Source organism: Lynx rufus, unplaced genomic scaffold (assembly GCF_022079265.1).
Source record: "Lynx rufus isolate CCGP_SWC_20201006 ecotype Redwood Valley unplaced genomic scaffold, mLynRuf1.p SCAF_2, whole genome shotgun sequence".
Lineage (NCBI taxonomy): Eukaryota > Metazoa > Chordata > Mammalia > Carnivora > Felidae > Lynx > Lynx rufus.
In genome coordinates, this window is record NW_025814834.1 from 218,605,522 (window position 1) to 218,626,791 (window position 21,270).

At 60.9% G+C, this 21,270-nt stretch overlaps 2 protein-coding genes across 4 annotated transcripts in view; one reads left to right on the top strand and one right to left on the bottom strand.

Annotated features, from left to right (window-relative positions):
* The window catches only part of ESPN (espin), a 31,802-nt gene extending 18,537 nt beyond the window's left edge, over nucleotides 1-13,265 (bottom strand). For all 3 annotated transcript variants that reach the window (XM_047084898.1, XM_047084897.1, XM_047084896.1), the window contains exons 1-2: nucleotides 12,855-13,265; nucleotides 9,743-9,936 (exon numbers count right to left, since the gene is read on the bottom strand). In XM_047084898.1, coding sequence (XP_046940854.1) covers nucleotides 9,743-9,936; nucleotides 12,855-13,148 — 488 coding nt within the window. In that variant the 5' untranslated portion in view covers nucleotides 13,149-13,265. The remainder of the gene's footprint in view (nucleotides 1-9,742; nucleotides 9,937-12,854) is intronic.
* A 5,552-nt stretch (nucleotides 13,266-18,817) lies between these two features.
* Nucleotides 18,818-19,734, top strand: HES2 (hes family bHLH transcription factor 2). Its single transcript, XM_047083808.1, has 4 exons — nucleotides 18,818-18,862; nucleotides 18,949-19,044; nucleotides 19,314-19,413; nucleotides 19,490-19,734. Exons 1-4 carry the CDS (start codon nucleotides 18,818-18,820, stop codon nucleotides 19,732-19,734), a joined length of 486 nt encoding a protein of 161 aa, XP_046939764.1.
* The last annotated feature ends 1,536 nt before the right edge of the window (nucleotides 19,735-21,270 follow it).

The following is a 21,270-nucleotide window of genomic DNA, read 5'->3' on the forward strand; positions in this document are numbered from 1 at the left end:
AGACAGTATGGGACCGGCACAAGAACAGACACTGAGATCAATGGAACAGAATAGAGAACCCAGAAATGGACCCACAGACATATGGCCAACTAATCTTTGACAAAGGAGGAAAGACTGTTCAATGGAATAAAGAGTCTCTTCAGCAAGGAAGAGGGAAAACCTGACAGCTACATGCAGAAGAATGAACCTGGACCACCTTCTTACACCATACATAAAAATAAACTCAAAATGGATGAAGGACCTAAATGTACGACAGGAAGCCATCAAAATCCTCGAGGAGACAGCAGGTCAACCTCTTTGACCTTGGCCGCAGCAACTTCTTACTCAACACGATATTGGTGGGCAGGTTCTCATCGAATGCCCCAGCTTAGGTCCTATTGTCATTCCCATTTTGCAGAGGGGCAATTGAGGCTCAGGGGCTTTGACTTGCCAAAGGTCACATAACTGGTAAATGGCATTGGAGCGTATGTTTGTGATGCAGAGCCTGGTGCATGCAGTAGGTACACAGGGAACGAAGAGGACGCTCCCTGTGCTCACTCCTGGGCTTCCCTGAGGCTCAGCTTGTAGGTGTCATTGCTCCTCGTGCCCGTTCCCCCAGCTGCTGAAGAAGAGTCCTAACCGGGGAACTGGGAGTCAACCCCATGAGGTGGAGTGCTGCTGGGAAACAGGGAAGCTGGCCCTGCCACTGACAGAGTCTGGGTGTGGACAGCCCAGAGCACAGTTACCACAGTTGGGCACTAGGTGGAGCCACAACCCAGGACCAGACACAGGAGCTGTGTGCCCACCACCCTCCCCAGCCCCCCTGTTCTGGGTCAGCCCTCTGTGCCCCAGGAAGTACAGTTCTTACCTGACTTCACATCTTCCCGCCCATCTGCCTCCCCAATCTATCTGCTGGCGACATCAGTCACACACTCCGCCAGTGTCCGACCATGCCCTCCCTCCCTCATCCAAGTACTTGCCCAGCTGTCCGTCAACATGGGCGCCAGGCCACCCAGTCCTCTTCTCTCTGCCCTCTCACCCACCCTGTCATGACATGACTTGGTCCCTTTCCCAGCTGACTTCTCCCTGTCCCTAAAACCCTGGTCCCTGTCCACTTCCCGGACCCCTGACCCCAGGCCACCTGCAGCCCCACACTGGGCGCCTCCCTGCTCTCTCCTCACTCCTGACACGGGCACCTCCTCCCTAGACACAGAGCTGCCATTTTCTAGGGCTGATGCGGAGTGTGGCACTTCACACATTTGGGGTGGGACAGAGACCATGCCTGGCTGCCCTCCGTGACCCAACCCGTGCCAGGGCAACGGTGCTCACGAGCCGACAGGGCACACGGTGACAGAGACTCACCCACACGCCTCTCCCCAGGAACAGTCTGGCTTGCGGCCACCAGCCTCCACGCCCCAGTGCCATCGTCACCCCCCACACATGCATTCACATACTGATGTGACAGTAACAGCCTGTTTAATATTTCATGACCGACACTCAGTGGCCTGAATTATTCACCCCGTAACCAAGGCACAGTGAATGCTGGGGTCCTGGGGATCAGAGGCTGAGGGGGCCACCACCCAGGACCCACCGAGGCCTCTCTGGGGAGGTCTGAGGCAATGGCGACACCATGGGGCGCCAGACACGCCAGGAGCCCTGCCCTCCCAGCACCCCCTGCTTGGCAGGTGTCCACCATCCAGGGGTGGCCAGCCAGCCTGGGAAGGTCTGAGAAGGTCTGAGACGCTGGCACAGGGCAGGACCTGTCCAGCCCAGGAGGCCCCAGCACAATGAGGCAGATATGCTGATGGGCGAGGGTGAGGGCGAGGGCGGGGAAAGGGGGTCCCTGGCCTTGTCACCTTCTACTTCGGCCTGGAGGCAAGAGGGGCGGGGACACCCTCATGCTCACTGGGGGAAATCAGAAAAATATGGAGGAGCACAAGGAGCAAACTTAATTAATTTCAGTGGAGAGCTGAATATATCATAGCAGCGACGATAATCGATACCAGTGAAAGCAGGTCTGTTTCAGGCACCGTGATGAGCACAGAGCTTTCTCACCACGTCCTCTCAGCGACGGATGGGGGAGGTGCTGGCATTGTTCCCATTTTCCAGATACTGTGCAAAGAAGCCTAGGACCGCTCGATGAGAGACAGGCAGAGAAAGACCTGGGCACAAGAGGGACTTAGGGGGACGCCTGGGTGGCTCAGTCGATTAAGCGTGTGACTTCGGCCCCCCCCCACCCCCCCCCGTCAGGCACGGAGCCTGATTGGGATTCTCTCTCTCCCCCTCTCTCTGCCCCTCCCCCACTCACACTGTCTCCGTCTTTTTCAAAATAAATAAATAAACTTTAAAAAATTAAAAAAAAAAAAGAGGAACTTGGGGTATGAACCCCCCCAAGCTATGTCAGAGTCTTGCCTCTTGTCTCTTTGATCTCAAAGCTGTCTGCAGAGGGGGCAGTAATCGCCCAGGAAACATGCTTGGAGACCCCTCAGCACAGGCCTGTCACCTGGCATGAGCCTGAAACCGTTGTTATATTTTGGGATCCCTCCTCCCTGTACCTCTGTGGGGACACTGCTGGGCTGGGGTGTCTGGGCTCAGCCCAGCACAGGTCAGGCCAGGCATTGTTTCTGTTGTGGAGGGTCACCCAGAGGACGGGGCTAGGGTCTTGCGGGGGTACTTCTGGCCTCAGGATCCCACCTGCTCTAACCCATCGGGTTCTAGCCAAAGTGGCATGAAGGGTAACCATTCCAGTCCCAGCCCCTGCCCTTGGCCCTGGCCTCCAGCCACCACCCTGACTCTGTAGCTCACTGGGTAGGACCCTAGTGGGTTATTAAGCTCCTGAGCCTCAGTTTCCAAATACGGCAAATGGGTATCATAATTGTCCGGCATCTCCTTGCCTCTTATGAGGGAATGGAAGAGGAAGCTTTGGAAGGTTGCACATTTCCCTGGAGGGAAGGCGGCTCTTTGCCTCCTGGTGCGGCAGCCGTATCCTGACCAGCCAACCCCCTCCCCCACCCACTGGGTCTCAACTGTCACTCCCTGTGACCAACCCCAGGGGTTTCCCCATGCTCCTCTGACTTGGCCATTCCCTAGCACGTGCCCCTCCTCCCTCTCCGGAACACCTGCTCCTCCTGGCTTCCTGCACCAGCAGCCGACTCTCACGCCAAGCCTCCTAAGTCTTCTTTGCTGGGCCCTGGCCTTCACCTGACCTCCAAATGTGGGGATGCCCCAGGGCCCCCTTTCTGAACACAGTCTCCCCCCCCCCCGTAAGGTCATCCACTTCCCAGGGTCAAAGGCCACCTGCACCCCCATGCTGTTCCTCTCTCTGGCTTGGACCTGGAGTCTCTCTATCCGGCCCTCACCTCCGCCCACTGGTCCTTGTGTGCATTGCCCAGGCCTCTGGAACTTTACGTGCCTAGAGCAGATCTCTTGCCTTTCTCCCTCAAACCCTCCCCGACCTGCCAACCCCATTTTGGCAAAGGACACCACACTAGCCTCCCTTGAGCCCAAGCTCTAGGAGTCTTTGGAGACCCCCAACCCTTGACCTCTTTATACGCCTGAAACTCCCTAGCAACAATCACACGAACCATATTTTTCTCCCTCTTTGGAAAAAAGAGGACACGAGTGAACTGCGACAACACAGAAAAAGTGGAATGCTTGCTGGAAATCTCCGTCCAAGACCGGTGCCGGCTTGCTTGATGCCACTGCTGTGGGCAGCAAGGAGCGACCCGCCCACAGAACCAGATTCAGGTCAAAGAACAGCATTTCTGGTGGCCAACAATTTCTGCTCCAAGGGAGGTCGGGAAGGAGCTGACCCTATGAGGATCAGGGGTAAGGCCGCCTTGGGTAAAATCATGGATCCTTTGGTGGCTCTACGTCTCTTAGCCTCCACTCACGCCTCCTGGCTTATTTGAAAAGATCCCAAATTCGGCTTGATGCAGGGAAGAAATGCAGTGATGATTTCAGGGAGGTTCTAGGACAGCTTTACGCCCAATCCATCCGGGCTGAATACCCTTCCCTGCAACTCCCCCAGCCTCCCAGGCCTTCCTTCTCGTCCTCTGCAAAGCCAAACTTGATCCTACCTCAGCACCTGCCTCTGCTGGTTCTTCTCCCTGTGATGCTGTCACGCCAGGTTTCTGCAGGGCCGGCCCTTCTTTTTATCCAGGTCTCTGATGAGCTCTCACCTGCTCTAGGAGGGCTTCCTTGACTCCCTCAATTTATTTCTTGTGTGTGTGTGTGTGTGTGTGTGTGTGTGCGCGTGTGTGTGTTTTGAGATTTTTGTCTTTAAGTAATCTCTATTCCCAACGTGGGGGCTCAAACTCACAACCGAGATCAAGAGTCACACACTCCGGGGCGCCTGGGTGGCGCAGTCGGTGAAGCGTCCGACTTCAGCCAGGTCACGATCTCGCGGTCCGTGAGTTCGAGCCCCGCGTCGGGCTCTGGGCTGATGGCTCAGAGCCTGGAGCCTGTTTCCGATTCTGTGTCTCCCTCTCTCTCTGCCCCTCCCCCGTTCATGCTCTGTCTCTCTCTGTCCCAAAAAAAAAAAAAAAAAAAAAAAAAAAAAACGTTGAAGAGTCACACACTCCGCCGACTGAGCCAGCCAGGTGCCCCTTGACCCCTGAATTTAAAGAAAACCCCATTGGTTTCTACCAAACTACCCTGTTTTGCTTCATGGCACTGGTCACTGGAGACGTCTTGTGTGCCTATTTGGTTCACTCCAGGGACACATGTCACCAGGCTGCCACATGCCAGGATGGGGCAGCGCCACGCAAAGAGCAGACCCCTGCCGTCAGAGTTTGGTTCCCCTGCAGCTCCCAGATGGCAAGCCAACACACATGCAAATAAATTTCTGTGAATGAGGCACGTGCTGTCCACCTGTCCCCTTGTTTGCCCTGGAGCCTCCCGGAAAGTGGGCTCCAAGAAGCTGCGAGGGCTCATGACACCCCAAGCTCTGACGGCGTGCCTAGTTGCTCGTTGTTGAGTAACTGTGGGGGTGAGTGAGACGGGCAGTCAGACGGGGAGCTCTGCGATGTCCCCTCGCACAGGGCCTCAGCTGGTCTGTTTGCCAGGTGGGCCCAGGGAGGCCCAGCTCGGAGTGCCATCTGAGGTCACTCAGTGAGCTGCACGCGGGGCCAGACAAGCCCCAGGGCTTCCGGCCTCCTCATGCTTTTGACCAATGTTTAGTGCGCATCAGGCACTGGGCCTCCAGGATGGGGAAGACGAGGTCCGCTCTCCCTGGCTGGGGAGCTGCGGCAAGAGAACGCCCCAAGATGCACAGAACGTAATGTCAGGTGGTTACGAGGGTGCGAGGGAAAATAAAGCAGGCGAGGAATGTGCTGCTGGGCAAGTGACAACCTAAAGGAGGCCGTGGGCAGGCCTTGTGGAGGAGTGGGGGTGGAGGAGAGACTCCAAGTTAGGGAGAGGGTTCCAGGCGGCAGGAACAGCGAGTGCGAGGCTGGAGCGTACCAGCCTGGTGGAGGAGCAGCAAGGAGGCCCGGGAGGTGGAACGGGGTGTGGAGGGGGGAGCGGCTGGCGGTGGGGCGTGCGGGCTGGGCCAGGGTGAGGAGGGCCCCTGGGCCGTTGTGGGGAAATGGCCTTCTCTATCAGTGATCAGGGAGACTGGCCAGTCCGGGCATCTGACTTGCATTCCCAAAGGCAGAAGAGCTGGACAGCAAGAGGGCCAGGGTGGGGAGACCTGAGAGATTAGGGACTGGACCAGGAGTGGGAGACAGACCTGGAAGGGGGTGTGGTTTGATCAAGGCCATACAGGGAACTGGGGAACTGGTGGGGCCTCGGCTGCTCAATTAGCCTCTCTGAGACACCATGTCTGATTCTGTCAACACTGTGTAGCAGGGACATTTGTTTAATTCACTGATGTATCCCTGGCACGTTAAAATATTACCTCGCACGGGGGCCCTGGGTGGCTCAGTCGGTTGAGCATCCAACTCTTGATTTAGGCTTAGGTCATGACCTCATGGTTCATGGGATCGAGCCCTGTGTTGGGCTCCATGCTGAACATGGACTTTGCTTAGGATCCTCTGTCTCTCTCTCTCTCTTTCTCCATCTGCCCCTCTCCTCCACTTGCATTCCCTCTCACTCTAGAAAGAAAGAGAGAGAGGGAGAGAGAGGGAGAGGGAGAGGGAGAAAGGGAGGGAGAAAGAAGGAAGGAAGGAAAGAAAGAAAGAAAGAAAGAAAGAAAGAAAGAAAGAAAGAAATGAAGGGAGGGAGGAAAGAAGAAAGAAAGAAAGAAAGAAAAAGAAAGAAAGAAAGAGAAAGAGAAAGAAAGAAAGGGAGGGAGGAAGGAAGGGAGGAAGGGGGAAAGAAGGAAGGAAGGAGAAAGAGGAATGAAGAGAGGGAGGAAGGAAGAAAAGAAGAAAGAAAGAAAGAAAGAAAGAAAGAAAGAAAGAAAAGAAAGGAGGAGAGAAGGGAGGAAGGAGAAAGAGGAATGAAGGGAGGGAGGAAGGAAGAAAAGAAAAGAAAAGAAAAGAAAAGAAAGAAAAAGAAAGAGAGAAAGAAAGAGAGGGAGGGAGGGAGGGAGGGAGGGAGGGAGGGAGGGAGGGAGGAAGGAAGGAAGGAAGGAAGGAAGGAAAGAAGAAAGGAAAGAAGGAAGGAAGGAAAGGATATTGCCCGGCACAGAGTAGATACTCAATGAACATTAGCTGAATAACTCAATCTGCAGTCAAATGCTCTGCCACTGAGCTCAATCTGAATCTCAATCTACATCCGAATAACTCAATCTGTAAACTGGGCTGTTTATAGAGCTATTGCCTGGGGTGGTTATAAGGCTCAGACTACCTGGGGAGGGGGGGGGCGGTGCTAGGCACTTAGTAAGCACTCAGCAGGCCGGAGCTCATCCGGGTTTATCCTGACCCCTGGCCAGGGCACTTCCAATCTCTGCCCCGGGGCAGGGGAGGCCTCAGGCAAAGGAGATACTTGCAAGGAGGTGGAATTGATGCAAATCTCTGGACAGACTGACTTTCCCCGTTTGCTACGTCTGGCAGAGCACGGGGGCCCCAAAGGAAGGAAGAGCCCAGAGCCCCGCCACCCTCCACTATTCTCCCCAGCCCCAAAACTCAAGCCCAAGGGTCCGAGCTGAGCCTGGGGCTCCCCTCCAGCTGCACAGACCCCAGGTGAGCAGATGGTTGAGGCCAAGCGAGCACGAGGTAGTTCCTGGGCCCCAGCACCCCGCTGGCAAGGTGGTCAGGAGCTCTGAGGCGATATATTGTCTGCCCCGACCGGAGGCCTGGATAGCTGGTTCCCCTCTACCAACCACGAGTGCTCCTGGCCAGGAGGGTCGGTGCTCCTGGCCATCGCCCTCAGACCCAGTTCCTGCCAGCCTCCATGCTGCCAGCTTAGGGACCCTCCTTCTGCGGGGAGGATCCCCAGGGGAGAACAGCCCCAGAGGCCACTGTAGCAATTCCTCCACCTCTGGAAGAGTTCGCCCAATGGATTGGGACACCCTGGAGGAGAGGCAGGCGGGCGCGGGGTGTCCCTGCAATCTGAAGCCTTGTCTAACACCCGAAGGTGCAGCCTGGCTCTAGCAAGGCCTCCCCGGGGCTGTCCAGCCCGCCCGCTTCCCCGCAGCTCGCCTCCTTGGGCGGGATCGAGTTTCTCACTGGTAGGTCTGGGAGCCCTTCCTCCCTCACCAACCGCCAGGGAGGGCTGAGCCCTTGTGAATAATTCACCGGGCTTCACAGCAGGCCCGGGAGGCTCACGAGAGTGAAAAGCGTGGAGTCACAGCCTCCACAGCTGGGCTGCCCGGGTCCCGGGTTGAGCCCTGTGGCTTGGGGGCCAGCCTGGGCCTCTGCCCTCTCCTATGCCCCGCCTTGGAGAGCAGGAGTCTCTACCCCCGAGACAGGCGTCTAAATGGGCACTGACCTCCAACCCGCAGCAGGCCTCCCAATTCCCAGCCGCCCCCTCCTGCCTGAGGCAAGCACATAAAAGCATTTTCTTATCAGCCAGGTCACACGCTGTGGCGGGGACCGGACCCAAGTCCTCTGACCGCCTCTGTGAGACTCGTAGAGGCCTCTGAGGGGCTGACGGCTCATCAGCCCAGGCCACCTGGCCTCCGAGTTGGCCCCAGGACCCAATCACAGCCGGCGTCTGGCATGGCCTGGGAGGGGTCAGCGTTCCCAAGGCCCGGAGCCCGCGATGGTGCTCCATGGCCCGGCCGGTCTTCCCGAGGCTGGGATCGCAGCCCATGGAGGGCCCCAGCTCATCCCAGGCCCCAGGCTTTTCGGTGAGGAGGGGTTCAGGGGCCAGCCTGGGGCTCCACCCCTACCCCTCCCGCCCACGTTCCTCACCAGCGCTGCCAGGGCTGGGCTTGGAGCCCTCTCTCAGTTTACATCATTTGGGCTAAGTTGGCATTGCCATTAGCCTGGCCTTTGGGGGCCCATTACGCGTGCCGAGGGAGGCTTATGGGTGCAGGAGGGTGGCCACGGCCCACTCGTCCCCTTCTAGGGCCTCAGTGTCCTCTGTGTCACGTGACAGGGTGGAACAGAAGTGTCGGGACCAGGTCCCCCAGGGGTATTGCTGATGGTGCCAGGTGGGGAGCACTCAAGGGTCTCTGGGGCCCTCCCCTAAATCCCAAGGACTCTGATGTGACCCAAGCCTTAGCTTGTCCAGAGCAGAGAATTCATGCCGAAGTGACACCAAGCGGCCTCTGGCAGGGACGGCGGTGGGAAGTCCCGGCCCGTGCACCTGCTGGGCTCCCACCCACCAAACCAGGCCATGCCTGCTTAGCAAGGCGACTGCAGGCTGAGCTGGGGGTCTTAGGACTGCCCAACGTCGCTCCGATGGGGCCAGCCTGCCATGGGGCCATGGGCCGGGCAGCCCTCCTGCCTCCTCTCTGGCAGCCAGACGCCCTGCAGGCTCCCTCGGGTGTGGAACCAGTGGTAAGGATCGGCCCTCTGACTTCAGGGCTGCTCTCCTCCTGAGACTCGGTCCTCTGTCACTGCTCACACCCCAGGCACCCACTTGGACTGACAAAGGTCACTGAGCAGAGCCCCCATTTGTCAGGTCCCTGGGGCCACTGTTGTCCCACTCCCCTGAGACAATCCTCTAGGACCCTTGCTTCCCTCCAGATCCACCTAATACTGGCTCCCTCCCTTCCCTCGGGGACCTCCCAGGACTCCCCTGCTCTGCACTGAGCCCCATTCTTCCTCATGCTCCCACCCCACCCTGGGGAGCTCCCAGCTCACTGCTCAGCAGCTCTCTCAGACCTGCCACTCAGGCTGAGGACCCTGGGAGGATTGGGGGCCCCACCTCCCGTGGTGGTGGGAATGGGCTGAGGGGCCACAGGAAGTGACAGGTTGCTCTGTGGACAGCCTAATCAGGGGGCAGGAGGAGGCTCCTCCTCCTTCTTGAGTAGCGGTCTAGGAAGCTCTCCCATATCTTCAGCCCTGCCCCCCATCCCCCCGTTAGAATAGTCTCGCAAACTGGCACAGGCCAGAGCTCAAGAGAGCCACACGCGTAGGCTCCCTGGAGAGGAGCATGTGACCTTGGCCCACGTGCCCAGCCCCCCAGGGGCAGCTGTGCTGGGGGACACCTGCTTGCCAAGCTCTGGGGCAAGTGGCCGTGGGCGGCCCGCCAGGAAAGGAAACATTGCAGCCTGGGTAGGAGCCGTCTCCGGCCTGGCCCTCTGGCCACTGGAGTGGCCCAGAAGTGGTCACTCCCCTGGAACGCTGGAGGGGCGGATTCCAGGCAGTCCCGGGAGGCCTCGCCCACCCGCAGCACCCAGAAGACGGGCGAGGAGGGTTGTCCTTACTCAGGATAGTGCCCGACGAGGAGCCTCAGGGAGGGGAAGTCTCCTTTGGCGGCAGCATAGTGGATGGCCAGGGCGCCCGTGTCTGTGGTCGCGGTGGCCTCCCCACCGCCGTGGCGCAGGAGCCATTCCACCAATTCGGGGTGGCCGAAGCGGGCGGCCAGGTGCAGGACTGTGGCACCAGAATTGTCTCTGTCCTGTGGGAGAAGAGCGCATTAGTCCCGACGCCTTGTCCTGCCCCACATCCCACCGGCCACAGGGGCCCTTCTGTCCTTGGGCACCTAACCGGCCCCAGTTCATAAGTGGCACCCATACGGGCCGGGCTTCCTGAGGCTGCAGGTCACGGCTGGGAACTGCTTGCATATAGTAGACTTTCAGGACACAGCACTCTCATCCTCCCTGCAGGAGAAACTGTCCCCCAGATGCTCTGGGGACACCTGAAGGAGTGAGCAAGGGTGGCTGGGGCAGGAAGGGTGGGCTGTTGGGGCTCTACCAAGCTAGCATCAGGACTGTGGGGGGCAGCCCCTGCATCTAACCCTTGGTCCCTCCCTCTCCCCAAGTGTCACATGAGAAAAGGCCTCCAGCTTGGTGTACCTTCAGTACCCCAACATCAGTGCAGAGAACTGCCCCCCCCCGGCCCCCCAGCAGACTCCCTGCTCCTGGCCCAGGGAACAGGCTGCGTTCTTGCTCTGTGGAGGAGGAAGCTTCTGGGTACCGGTGGCAGGGCCTGGACAGTCAGCCAACGGTGGTAGGTGTGGGCTCGAGGCAGCCCCTGGGAGGGGTTTGGGTAGGACACCTCCCCGGGCACTCCCGAGGGGGCAGGCTGATGATCATGGCCCGGAAGTACTAAATGTGTCATCCATGAACACCCAGGTGTGTGCGTCTCTGGGGCAGGAGGGGGTTGGCAGGTGCCGCTGATGTTCACCTGGGCTGGAGGAGGAGAATCACAGAGAACCCAGAAGTCTGGACTCAAAGGCCGGCGAGTTTGGGAGCGTGGGCACTGGTTCGAGAACAGCGCGAGCTCCCGGCACCAAGCACGTGGGATGATGGGGAAGCAGGCAGGGAGGGGGTGCAGAAGCAGTGAGAGGTGGGCATGGTTTACTAGGATCAAGGAAGGGAAGCCCCTCTGCCCAGAGAGAGGCCCTGTGGAGACAGGTGTGGCCAAGGAGGCTCGAGGAGGGTGAATCTCAGAGGCTCTTATAAAACAGGCACAAGGAAAAGAGGGCGCAGAGGGGACAGGGGCCACCACCAGTAAGTCACCAGTCAGCTTCTGGGGGTGGCTGTGGGGCTAGGAAGGAGGCAGGAGGAAGGTGAGGGGGACCAGGCGGCACAGAGGCGGCTGAGCACAACACTGAGAGCCCTCTGTGTGCTGGACCGCCCAGGCAGGGGCTGAAGATTGCTTCAGTCTGTCCCCCCCGAGCCCGGACCTCTGCATGGGGAGGGGTGGGGGTGGGCAGTAAGGAGAGAACCCGGGCCTATGGGCTCTGGCCTGTCCCCAAGCCTCCAGCAGCTGCATAGGCCCCAGGAGCCTCATGTGCTGTGGCCCGCACCCTAAAGCTGCTTATCTCTCTGGGCTGAGGAGGGCCAGGGATCGAGGTCATCCTCCCCACCCCCCCCCCACTTCCGTCCTCAGCACCCAGGCTGGCTGGGGCTCGAGGGAGGGAGACTTGATAAGCCAGGCACAAGGCCACTTGTTCCTCTACCTCCTCTGCAGTGGCCAGGGAGGCTTCCGGCCAAGGCTGGACGGACCCTGGGATGAGGGAGGCGTGCCACCTCCCAAAAGAGTGGGTGTGGACCATGTGCCAGGAAGTCCTGATAACAGAGCCAGCCAGCAGAGAAGCAATCCGTCCATCTCCCAGGAAGGGTAGGAAGGGGGGTCTTGCCATCCTGAAGTGGGGGGGGGGGCGGGGTTTGGTCATCCTTAGGGCACAACCAGCCAGCTCTGGGCCACCCCTGCCTTCTCTCCTTCTACATTCAGTTAACCCAGTGGTCTTGCTAAGTGGGAAATCAGTTCTGGGTCCTGTCTCCAGTGGCTTTTCCCCACAACTAGAACATCATGCAAATTCCTAGCCCCGGCCTATGGTGGCTTCTCCCAGCACCCTCCCCTGCCCCCCCTGCCCCAAACATGCCCTCCTCCTGGCTGTTTCTGCAACAGGATAAGAATGTGTGTGCCTGAGGGCTTTGCACTCCTTGTTCCTTGCACTTAGAACTCTCTGATCGGCACCTGGTCACCTCCTTCTCATCATCCAGGACTCCCTGCAGAGGCCACTCACTCCTAGCCACCTCGCCCAAGCGGCTAGCTCCCTGACACCCCACTGCATGGGCCATTGCCCCCATGGACTGACAGTTCCAGGAGATCAGGTGACTGAATCCCCAAGCCCGGTACCTGCTGGATGCTCTAATGCCAGCAGGAGCGAAACGCAGAGATACACGTAGGGCCCCGAGCTGCCTCCTCCTCCAGCCCAGGAGGGGCCAGGCTTATATCCGCCTGAGGGCCACTGAGTGAGACCAACCAGGTGGGGTCTTGGGGCAGGAAGACTCAGGCTGGGCTGGAGAAGCAACTCGAAGCTGGAAGGGAGGAAGGCGCTGGTGTCCCGGGGTCAGCTAAGGCCCTGGGGAGGCCCCATATACCACGCCCATCACCCCTCCCCCACGCCCTGGCCTTGGGGACACCTGCATCTCCGCCTGGGGTGGCCTGCCGGGGGTGGCACTTTGCCCACCCTCTTCCAGACCTGCTCTCAGGAGACCTGGGCTTCTGATTCCGTGCCCCACCTACACTCCAGGACTCCCCTGGATCAGTGCTTTGCTCTCCTCCCCATCCTCCCCAGCCCTGTCCCAGATTATATACTGGCCCAGGTAAGCCCAATTCCCTCTGGCTCCCCATTACCCAGTGCTCTTCTAGGCAGTGGCCCTGGCTTGCCGGGGCGTCTTCCCGGCGCGCTCTCCATCTGGGGAGCCCATCCCACCCCAAGCCCTCTGGAAGGAGCTCGGGAGCAAGCTCAGTCGGTAGGTGCCCAATCTCACCCACCCTGGAGCCAAGGCGGCTCTGGGCCAGAGCTCCCCCCCCCCCCGGGGAGGAAGCCCCCAGGGCGCCCAGGGAGCCGCGCGGACCCACCTGCACTCCGCAGCCGCCCTGCGAGAGCAGCCACTGCAGGCAGGCGAGGTGGCCGGTGGCGGCGGCGTCGTGGGCCGGCGTGGCTCCGTTGCGCGCGCGGGCCGTGGCGGGCAGGGCGGCCTCCTCCACCAGGAAGCGCAGACAGTGCAGCTTGCCCGCGCGGGCAGCGTGGTGCACCGGCAGCGCGTCCAGCGGGTCCCGCTGCGAGGGTCTCAGCTGGCCGGCGGCGTGCAGGGACCTCAGCACTTCCAGTTCGCCCTGCCGCGCCGCCTGCAGCGCCAGCGCCAGGGCCATGGTGCCGCCCGCGGCGCCGCGACCCGCTCAGCGCGTTCCCCCGGACGCCATGCACCTGTCCTGCCCGCGGCGCGGCCGTCGGGGCCCTGCGGCTCCGGGGGGGGGGGGCGGAGCGGCTGCCGGCCGGGTCTCGGCCCGCACTGCCTCGCCCGCTCCGCTCCGCTCCGCCTCCGCCGCCGCCGCCGCCGCGCTCTGGGGCTGCGGGGCCCCCCGCGGGCGCCCGGCGTAAGGCTGGGGCCCGCCCCCCGCGCCGCCTCGCCCCGCCTCCGCCGCGCCGCCCCGCGGGCTGGCGACAAAGGCCAGTGCGCCCGGGGACTTCTCTCCTGATTTGGCTCACGTATAAAAAGAGACCCCCGGAGGGCGGCCACACTGGGTTCGAATCTGAGAGCCGTCCAGGCGCTGGCGAACAGAGCCCCCAAACGAATTAATTCATCGACCCAGTGCCCACTACCTGCGGTGGTTCCAAGCGCTGGAGACACAAGCCAGCAAATAATTACCACCATTCCAGAGAGTGACGAGTGTCGCCAGCGCGGAAATACGGGGTTAGAGAGCGAGTTGTAGGGGCTACGTGGGTGGTCAGGGAAAGGTCCGTCTGAAGAGGTATGGTGGGCTGGGTTTTGAATGATAAGAAGGGGCATTCCAGGCAGGGATGGCTGCCAGGGCAAAGATCCTGCAGCAGGAACAGGCCATACGAGTCCTTGGGGGGCTCTGGGTCTGTTTCAAAGTGGGTGCAACAGCTGCTGGGCCCTCCAGGCCCCCGAGAATTGTCCTCAGAGCCTCCTGGAGGCAGAAGAAAGAAGAGGAAGGGGCGCGAACGCCCGGTACATTCAGGTTTCTGGGTCTGGAGGCTGTGGGCTTAGAGAGCCCCCAGAGCCTCTGTCTGGGGTGTGTGTCGGGGGGTGGGGGCGGGGGGCCAACCGTGAGCTTGGGGGCCTGGGGCTGCCAAATAGGGAGAAAGGGAAGTAGGAATGCAAGGGCTGGGGGCAGTGGGGAGATCAGCAGAGCAGTCACCTGGGGAGCAGGGCCAGGACACTTCCCTGAGGGCTCAGGAAGGTTCCAGGAGGCAGGGGGCCAGAACACACGTGTGCCAAACCAGCCTGCCTGCATAGCCGGAAGCCTTTCGTGGGAGCTGGAGGGAGGCGTAGCCCCCTGGACAGGAGGACAAGCTGCCAGGAGGCGGGGGCTGCATAGTTGTGGGAGCGCAGTCAGCACGTCTTGTGAAGTTGAAACAGCCTGTGCCCTTCTTTTCCCAGCCCTCACCCCCCACCCCCTCCCCCTCCTCCACCCCCCACTGGAGCCCTGTGAGGGTTTGTTTCACCCAGCACCTAGCTAGCACCAGCTCAGGGATGCCCCGAGCTGTAGACATGCCGTAGAATGAACCTGCTTCCGGGAACAGTGGGAGTCCTCGTGTGGGACTCCGGGGCTGACACCTGGTGGCGCTGTGCACCATTACCTGCAGGGCTCCGAGGTGCCGCGGGAAACCAGAGCAGTGGCCTGGTGGGTTTCCACTCGTTTCCGAACGGCCAGGACGGCCTCACTCCCTCCATGGGACCTGCGACAACTGGGGCCTGGGACCCCGACCCAGCGGTTTGCAGACAAGGGGAGGGAGGGAGGAGCCTTATCGTGGCATCCTCCATGCTTCAGCTGACTCGACGCCCGCTAGAGCTGCCTTTCTCTAGCGCACCCAGTGGCAGGCACACCGCGGGGCCTGCGAGTGGCAGGGGGTGCTGTGAAGAGAGAGAGCTAAAACGGCTGGACTTCGGGGCCCCCCGCCCCGAACCTCCTCCATGACTAAAAATCCCTACCGTTCATGTTCTTCACTCCCAAGGTGGCTCCCCTGGTGCTGGACACCCTCACGTCTCACACGGTTTTGTCATTTGGGGGCCAGATGGGGGTGACGTGCTGTCGCCATGGCAGCAAGGCAGAGGAGACACCCTGAGCCTCTCTCACCGTGGACAGGGACAGCTCCATAAAGGTCGCCTGTGAGCAGCCGTCCTCGCTGGCCATCTCCTCAGACCCCTCTCAGAACACCGCCCAAACTCAGGCTGAGACCCAGGCCTTCCCTGTCCTTTCCGGGCTCCACCAGGTCCCGCCCGGCAGCCCCAGGGAGCCCACGCCAACAGGAACACATTTGTGGAAGCCCTTCTGCTTCCCCGGGCACTACGCTAAGCTCCGCCTGCATATGAACTTTAACACAGAGACATTGATAGTTAGAAGGGACGAGTCTTACCCTCAAATTGGTTTTAACATAAACGCATCAGAACAGAGATGCACTCGCCCCCACAGGTCTTTGGCTCCCTCCAGCGCAGGGCTCAGTTACACTGCTTTCAGGCGCCACCGCTCCCTCTTCTGCGCAAGAGAAGTTCAAGTTCCTCCCTGTTACCCAGCAGCTGGAGGGGACAGAGTATGACAGACTCTGGAATGCCGCCTGCCTGAGCCCCACCTATTCTCTAAGCTTCAGGGAAACCGGCAAGTGCATTTTCTGAAAAAGCTGGAGGGAGTTATGTGACATTCCTTTGCTTAACAAGCAAAACAAAAGCGATGGGTTTGGGGAGTTGATGCCCCAGCAGGATCTTGCAAGGGGCTGGGAGTCTTCCTGGGGAATTGGGGGGCACCGACAAAGCGCCAGGCACGGAAGAGCACCTCAGAACCTCTGCTCAGAAGTTGAGGAGGCAGAGGGGGGCCAAGCCAGCCAGAGAGCGGGGTCCCTCCCCGGTTGCCTTAAGATTGTCTCTGGTCTCCAGGCCCCAGAGAGGCCTCCCTCCTTGGTCACAGGTGAGGGAATGAGCTGCAGCTGCAAGTTCTCATTCTGGAAGATGCTGTTAAAAGCCAGTCCGGGAGCCTCCGAACAGCCCTATAGCTCCCACTGCTGTGATGCTGGGAGAGTTCTGTGGGGAGAACCCGCCAGGAACTTCCTTGGTAGAGATGGCCAAGCTGATCAAATGCTTGGGTTTGGGCATTTGGGTCCAGAAAACGTTCTGAGGCTGCCTTCTTAACGGCAGGATCTGCTTTGGGTGATAACAGGTGGAGGCATATATTTACCTGTGATGGGGTTCTCCTTCCCTTTTTATTTTTTTAAAGCAATTTGGTAGGGATTCTTTAATGTTTATTTATTTATGAGGGGGGGGACAGGCAGAGAGGGAGGGAGACAGAGAATCTCAAGAAGACTCTGCACCGTGAGTGCGGAGCCCGATGTGGGGCTCCAGCTCACTAACCATGAGATCACGACCTGAGCCAAAAGCAACAGTCGGACGCTCCAATGACTGACCACCCAGGCGCCCCTGCTCTTCCCTTTTTAATTTCAGATGAATTTTCACTTAATTTCCATATTTTGTGGTTTGAGCTGCGCGTGTAGTGTGCCCATCTTGTGCACCCCATGGTTTTTGTGGGCCACACTTTGTTTGGCAGACAGGATGGGTGATATAAATGGCCATGGCGAAAGGTGGTCATTTCACCTTCACCTGTATACCTAATCTCCACAGCGACACTTATGAGAGAGGTACAATCACAATTTTACAGCTGGGGAAACTGAGGCACCAGGAGATTATTGTTGTTGTTTTTTCTTTTTTATGTATCTTGCCTGGGGTAACACAAATGCTCAGAGCACCTCCACTGTGCCCTCCAGATGTCAGCTCCCTCCCCACCAGGAGGCTTTTTCTCATCCCCCTTCTGGGCTCAGGCCAATCATCCACCCTGTTCACACCTCTCCCCCAGCCCAAGGGCAGGGAGCCAGGGCAGAGTGTGACCCCACTGTACCCTCCCCTAAAGCCTGCACCCCCATACTCTGCCTACTCAGTTGTCTTACCTGTTCCCCTGGTCATCAATAACTCCTGGCTCTAGGTAACCAGCGAAACCTCCAGAATCCTTTGGTTGAAGGGAACGGCGGGCCAACCTGGCCAAAGTCCATCACAGCAATGGGAGAATGGAGAAAAAAACCTTAAAATCTGGAGTAGCTGAAAAGGGAGTTTGCTCCCCCACCTTCAGTCTTCCAATGGTGATCCACAGGCATGGAGGGGGGTGTTCTAGGAGCAATCTTCCTACTCTGTCCCCCCAGGAGCTACTATCAGGGTCTGTCAGCAAAGATACAAATGTTGGGGTGGGGTGGGCTTGTGGGCACAGAGCTGAGTCAGGCAGTGTGTGTGTGGAGGGGTGCGTGGGGGGGGGATGGGACACGTGAGGTGTCAGTGATCCACTAAGTGATCCACAAAATCATTTTCTGAGCCCTTAAAGAACAATTCATTAACTTGGAAGGGGCTGGTCCATAGATACCCTGGGCTCAATGATGCCAGGAGGACAGGGGCTCAGGCATTCCCAGGCCTTGCTGGGAATTTTGTTCTCATAATTACGACTGCTATGGAGGTTAATGGAGGGGGGGGGTGGCTAACAGGTGCTTGGCACACAGCACGTGGTCCATGAATGGTGACCAGTTGGTCCTTTGAGTGTCACAGATGAGGATGGGTGACCTGAGCTCCCCGGTCACCCCGACTGCTCCAGGCCCCTTCCTGATAGCCAAGTCGGTCTTCTCAGGCCCTGCTGGGGGGGATGGGCGGGGGGACTTGGAGCGAGCAGCGGGGGTAGGGGACAGAGACGGGGTTTGGGCGGCGAGGGAGGACATCCGTCTAGTACCCTGGACAGCGCCTGTCGGTCCAGCCCCGGCGTACCTCTTCTTGGCCCTTGGTCTGTGGGTCTCGCCCCCCCGCTCGCCCACAGGTCGGCAGGCAGTCCCAGTCCGCAAGGCTGTCCGTTGCCCCGCCAGCCGGCTGGGGGAGGGCAGCCCCGAGCAGATGGGCGGGGGACGCCCAGCCAGTTTGGCACAGCAACGGCCACGCGGCGCGGAGGCGGGCCCGGCGGACCCCCGGGGCCGAGGCGGACAGCGGGCAGGGGGCACCCAGGACCGCCCCGCCCCGCTCGTCACGTGAACTCCGACCGTCCCGCGGGTAGGAACCCGCCGCTGGAGCCAATTGAAATGAAAACGAGCCCAGGGCTCCTGGATTGCCTCGTCTTCTCCGGGCCTCAGTTTACCCATCCAAATCCGAGCACGGGAGAACCCAATGATCCCTAACTTGGTGAGCCGCTGGAAGATTCTGTGAGGTCGTTAGAGCGAGGGCAGGCCTCCAGCGACCGGCCAGTTCCCAGAGGCTAGCTGCCACTTTACTCTGGGCCTCGGTTTCCCCTTCCAGCTCAGCCCTTCAGTCGGCAGAGCTGCTCGTGGGGGGAGTCCCTCCCCTTGTTCCGAAACCTACGTGGGAACTCCTGCCGCCGCTAGGTCCCCCGCCCCGGCCTGGGGCGGGGCTCACAGGAGGTGCTGGGCGCGAATGAAGGAGCAAACTCAGGACCGCGAAGGTTCCGATGGCGCCCACATACCCCCTGCAGGTGCTCGGGTGCGCCCCCCGCCCGCGACCGCGCCGCAGATGGGATGCGAAGGCCGCACGAGGGCAGCACCTTGGGGGGCTCTGCAGTCACCCGCTCGCCCCTACCCGGCGAAGGAACAAAGACGGGAGGTGGGACCCCGGGCCGCCAGACTCCTTGGGGCGGGGCGGGGCGGGGCGGGCGACACCGCCTCCTTAAAGCCTGGCGGCGGGCTCGGTGCGCCACCCTCCCGGGACCGCCCCCGCTGCGCGCCGCTCTTTTCCTCCCGGCTCGGTCTGCGCGCCGCTTCTCCGCGGAGCATGGGGCTGCCTCGGAGGGCGGGGGACCCGGCGGAGCTGCGCAAGGTAGGGGCTGGGGACTGAGGGCTGGGCGGCCGGGGCGGGGACCTTGATGCGACCCGCCTGACCTCGGCCTGGGCGCCCGTCCGCAGAGCCTGAAGCCGCTGCTGGAGAAGCGCCGCCGCGCGCGCATCAACGCGAGCCTGAGGCAACTCAAGGGGCTCATCCTGCCGCTGCTGGGAAGGGAGGTGGGTGCCGGGGCTCTCGGGGGGCCGGGGGTGGGGACTCCCGGGGCGCAGAGCGAGGAGGGCGGGTGGGCCGAGGGGCCCTTGTCCCCGGAGCCGGCGAGGGGCCTCCGCGCGGCGCCCGAGGCCGAGCCCGAGCGTGGCTGGCGCCGAGGGGCCGACCCACCTCCGGCCACGCGCGCCCCACACCCCGGCGCTCACGGCAGTCGGCCGGAGATGTGTCTCGTTTGTCCGTGTGTCTCTCTGCCCCTCTCCCTCGTGGCCGGGCGCAGAGCTCCCACTGCTCGAAGCTGGAGAAGGCGGACATCCTGGAAATGACCGTGCGCTTCCTGCAGGAGCTGCCCGCGTCCTCCGGCCCCGCGGCAGCGCCCGGTGAGTGCCCCGCCCCGCCCCGCCGCAGCCCTGCCCCGCGCCCCACCGCGTGCCTCACGCCTCTCTCCGTCCGCAGCGCCCTCCGACAGCTACGGTGAGGGCTACCGCGCCTGCCTGGCGCGTCTGGCCCGTGTGCTGCCCGCCTGCCGCGTCCTGGAGCCCGCCGTGAGCGCTCGCCTGCTGGAGCACCTGCGGCGGAGGGCGGCCGGCACCACCCCCGACGGGGGGCGCGCTGGGGACTCCTGCGGCCCTCCCGCGCCTTCCCCGCCGGCCGCGCCCGCGCCCCCTGAACCTCCCCGCGGCCTCTGGAGGCCCTGGTAGCCCCCTAGCCAGTCCACGGACCCTGCTGGCTGCAAGAGACCTGGGGCGCTGGGCAGACAGAGGAAACCCGTGGTGCCAGCTGCTGTTCCCGTCGCGAGGTAGCAGCCCAGCATCCACAGGCCCGAACCTGGATGTTTGTGATCTGTGTGACGACTGAAGGCCATGCGGGCTCAGCTTAAGGCAATCAGCGGAGCAGCCCAGCCTCACCCCAACTTGGGTGCGTCTAGGTGGAGGCGAAGGGGGCAGGTGGCTGCAGAGGGAGGAAGGAGCCCCCCACTGCAGCGACTGGAGGTGGGCCCTGGTACCGGGCCAGCCATGCTTGGGCAGCTGGCACCAGCCCAAAGACTGGGCCAGGAGCTCACGTCTATTCTGACTGGTCACTGCCCTCCCAGTTGGGCCTGGCTCCTTAACAGCTCAGCTTTGGAACCTCTGGACACACAATAGCAATGGCCTGAGGGGCTCTTCGGGCCGGGCAGCCATCACCTCTGCTCCCGGGCTCTCCTGTCCCATGCTTTCAGTTATAGGGACCGGGTGCAGCCAAGGCTCTGTGTTGCTGGGGTTGGGGGCATTGTCACAGGGCCTTGGACTTACTTGGACTTACTTCCCCGGCGTTAAGTTACCTCTAGGGAGTCTTGGGGTGTGAGGAAGGGGTGGGATAAGGAGGGTGCCCTGTGGCCTCAAGGAACCTTGTCGCTTGGAGGGCCTGGGCCCAGCAGAGTCCATGCCAATGTGAGGTGAGCAGGGCCTGTGTGTCACCCAGAGCGGCAGAAATTCAGGGGATAAGAACAAATAAAGGAGCGGGGAAACACCTTTCCTCATTTTCTCTTGCAAACTGCTCCCTGCTACTCCTTAGGACAAGGTACTGGAAGCAACTTGTTCTTCGGGCTTCTTTTCCCTCTGCATGGAAGTAAGGGGAGCCTGAGAAGACTCAGGGAGGGGACTGTGGTCCCCAGTCCTGCGTGCCCGGGGGGGGGGGCAGCTGCAGCCTGCTGGGCATGTTCCTGTTTCACGAGGACTCACTGGGCATTCGAGGGAGGTTGGCAGTCCTCCCGGCCATCCCCAGTCCAACATCCCGAGCAAGGGACCAGGGCACTAGGGACAAGAGGAGCTGACTTGGCAGGCATGTTAACTAAGTCCAACTATGTCACAAACCCATGGTGGCCTGGGCACTGATTTGGGTGGGACGCTGTGGGCATTTTCGGAGGAGTCAGTGTTAAGACAACAGGTGAGGGGCGCCTGGGTGGCTCAGTCAGTTGAGTGTCCGACTTCGGCTCAGGCCATGATCTCACCATACGTGGGTTCGAGCCCCGCATCGGGCTCTGTGCTGACAGCTCAGAGCCTGGAGCCTGCTTTGGATTCTGTGTCTCCCTCTCTCTCTCTCTCTCTCTGCACCTCCCCCACTCGCGCTCTCTCTCTCAAAAATAAAAACATTAGGGGCGCCTGGGTGGCGCAGTCGGTTAGGCGTCCGACTTCAGCCAGGTCACGATCTCGCGGTCCGGGAGTTCGAGCCCCGCGTCGGGCTCTGGGCTGATGGCT

Bases quoted from the DNA above. Each gene is read 5' to 3' on its own strand.
- HES2 (XM_047083808.1), top strand. From the start codon at position 18,818: ATGGGGCTGCCTCGGAGGGCGGGGGACCCGGCGGAGCTGCGCAAG. The intron at 18,863-18,948 runs GTAGGGGCTGGG...GCCCGTCCGCAG, and splicing joins ACCCGGCGGAGCTGCGCAAG to AGCCTGAAGCCGCTGCTGGA. The intron at 19,045-19,313 runs GTGGGTGCCGGG...GGCCGGGCGCAG, and splicing joins TGCCGCTGCTGGGAAGGGAG to AGCTCCCACTGCTCGAAGCT.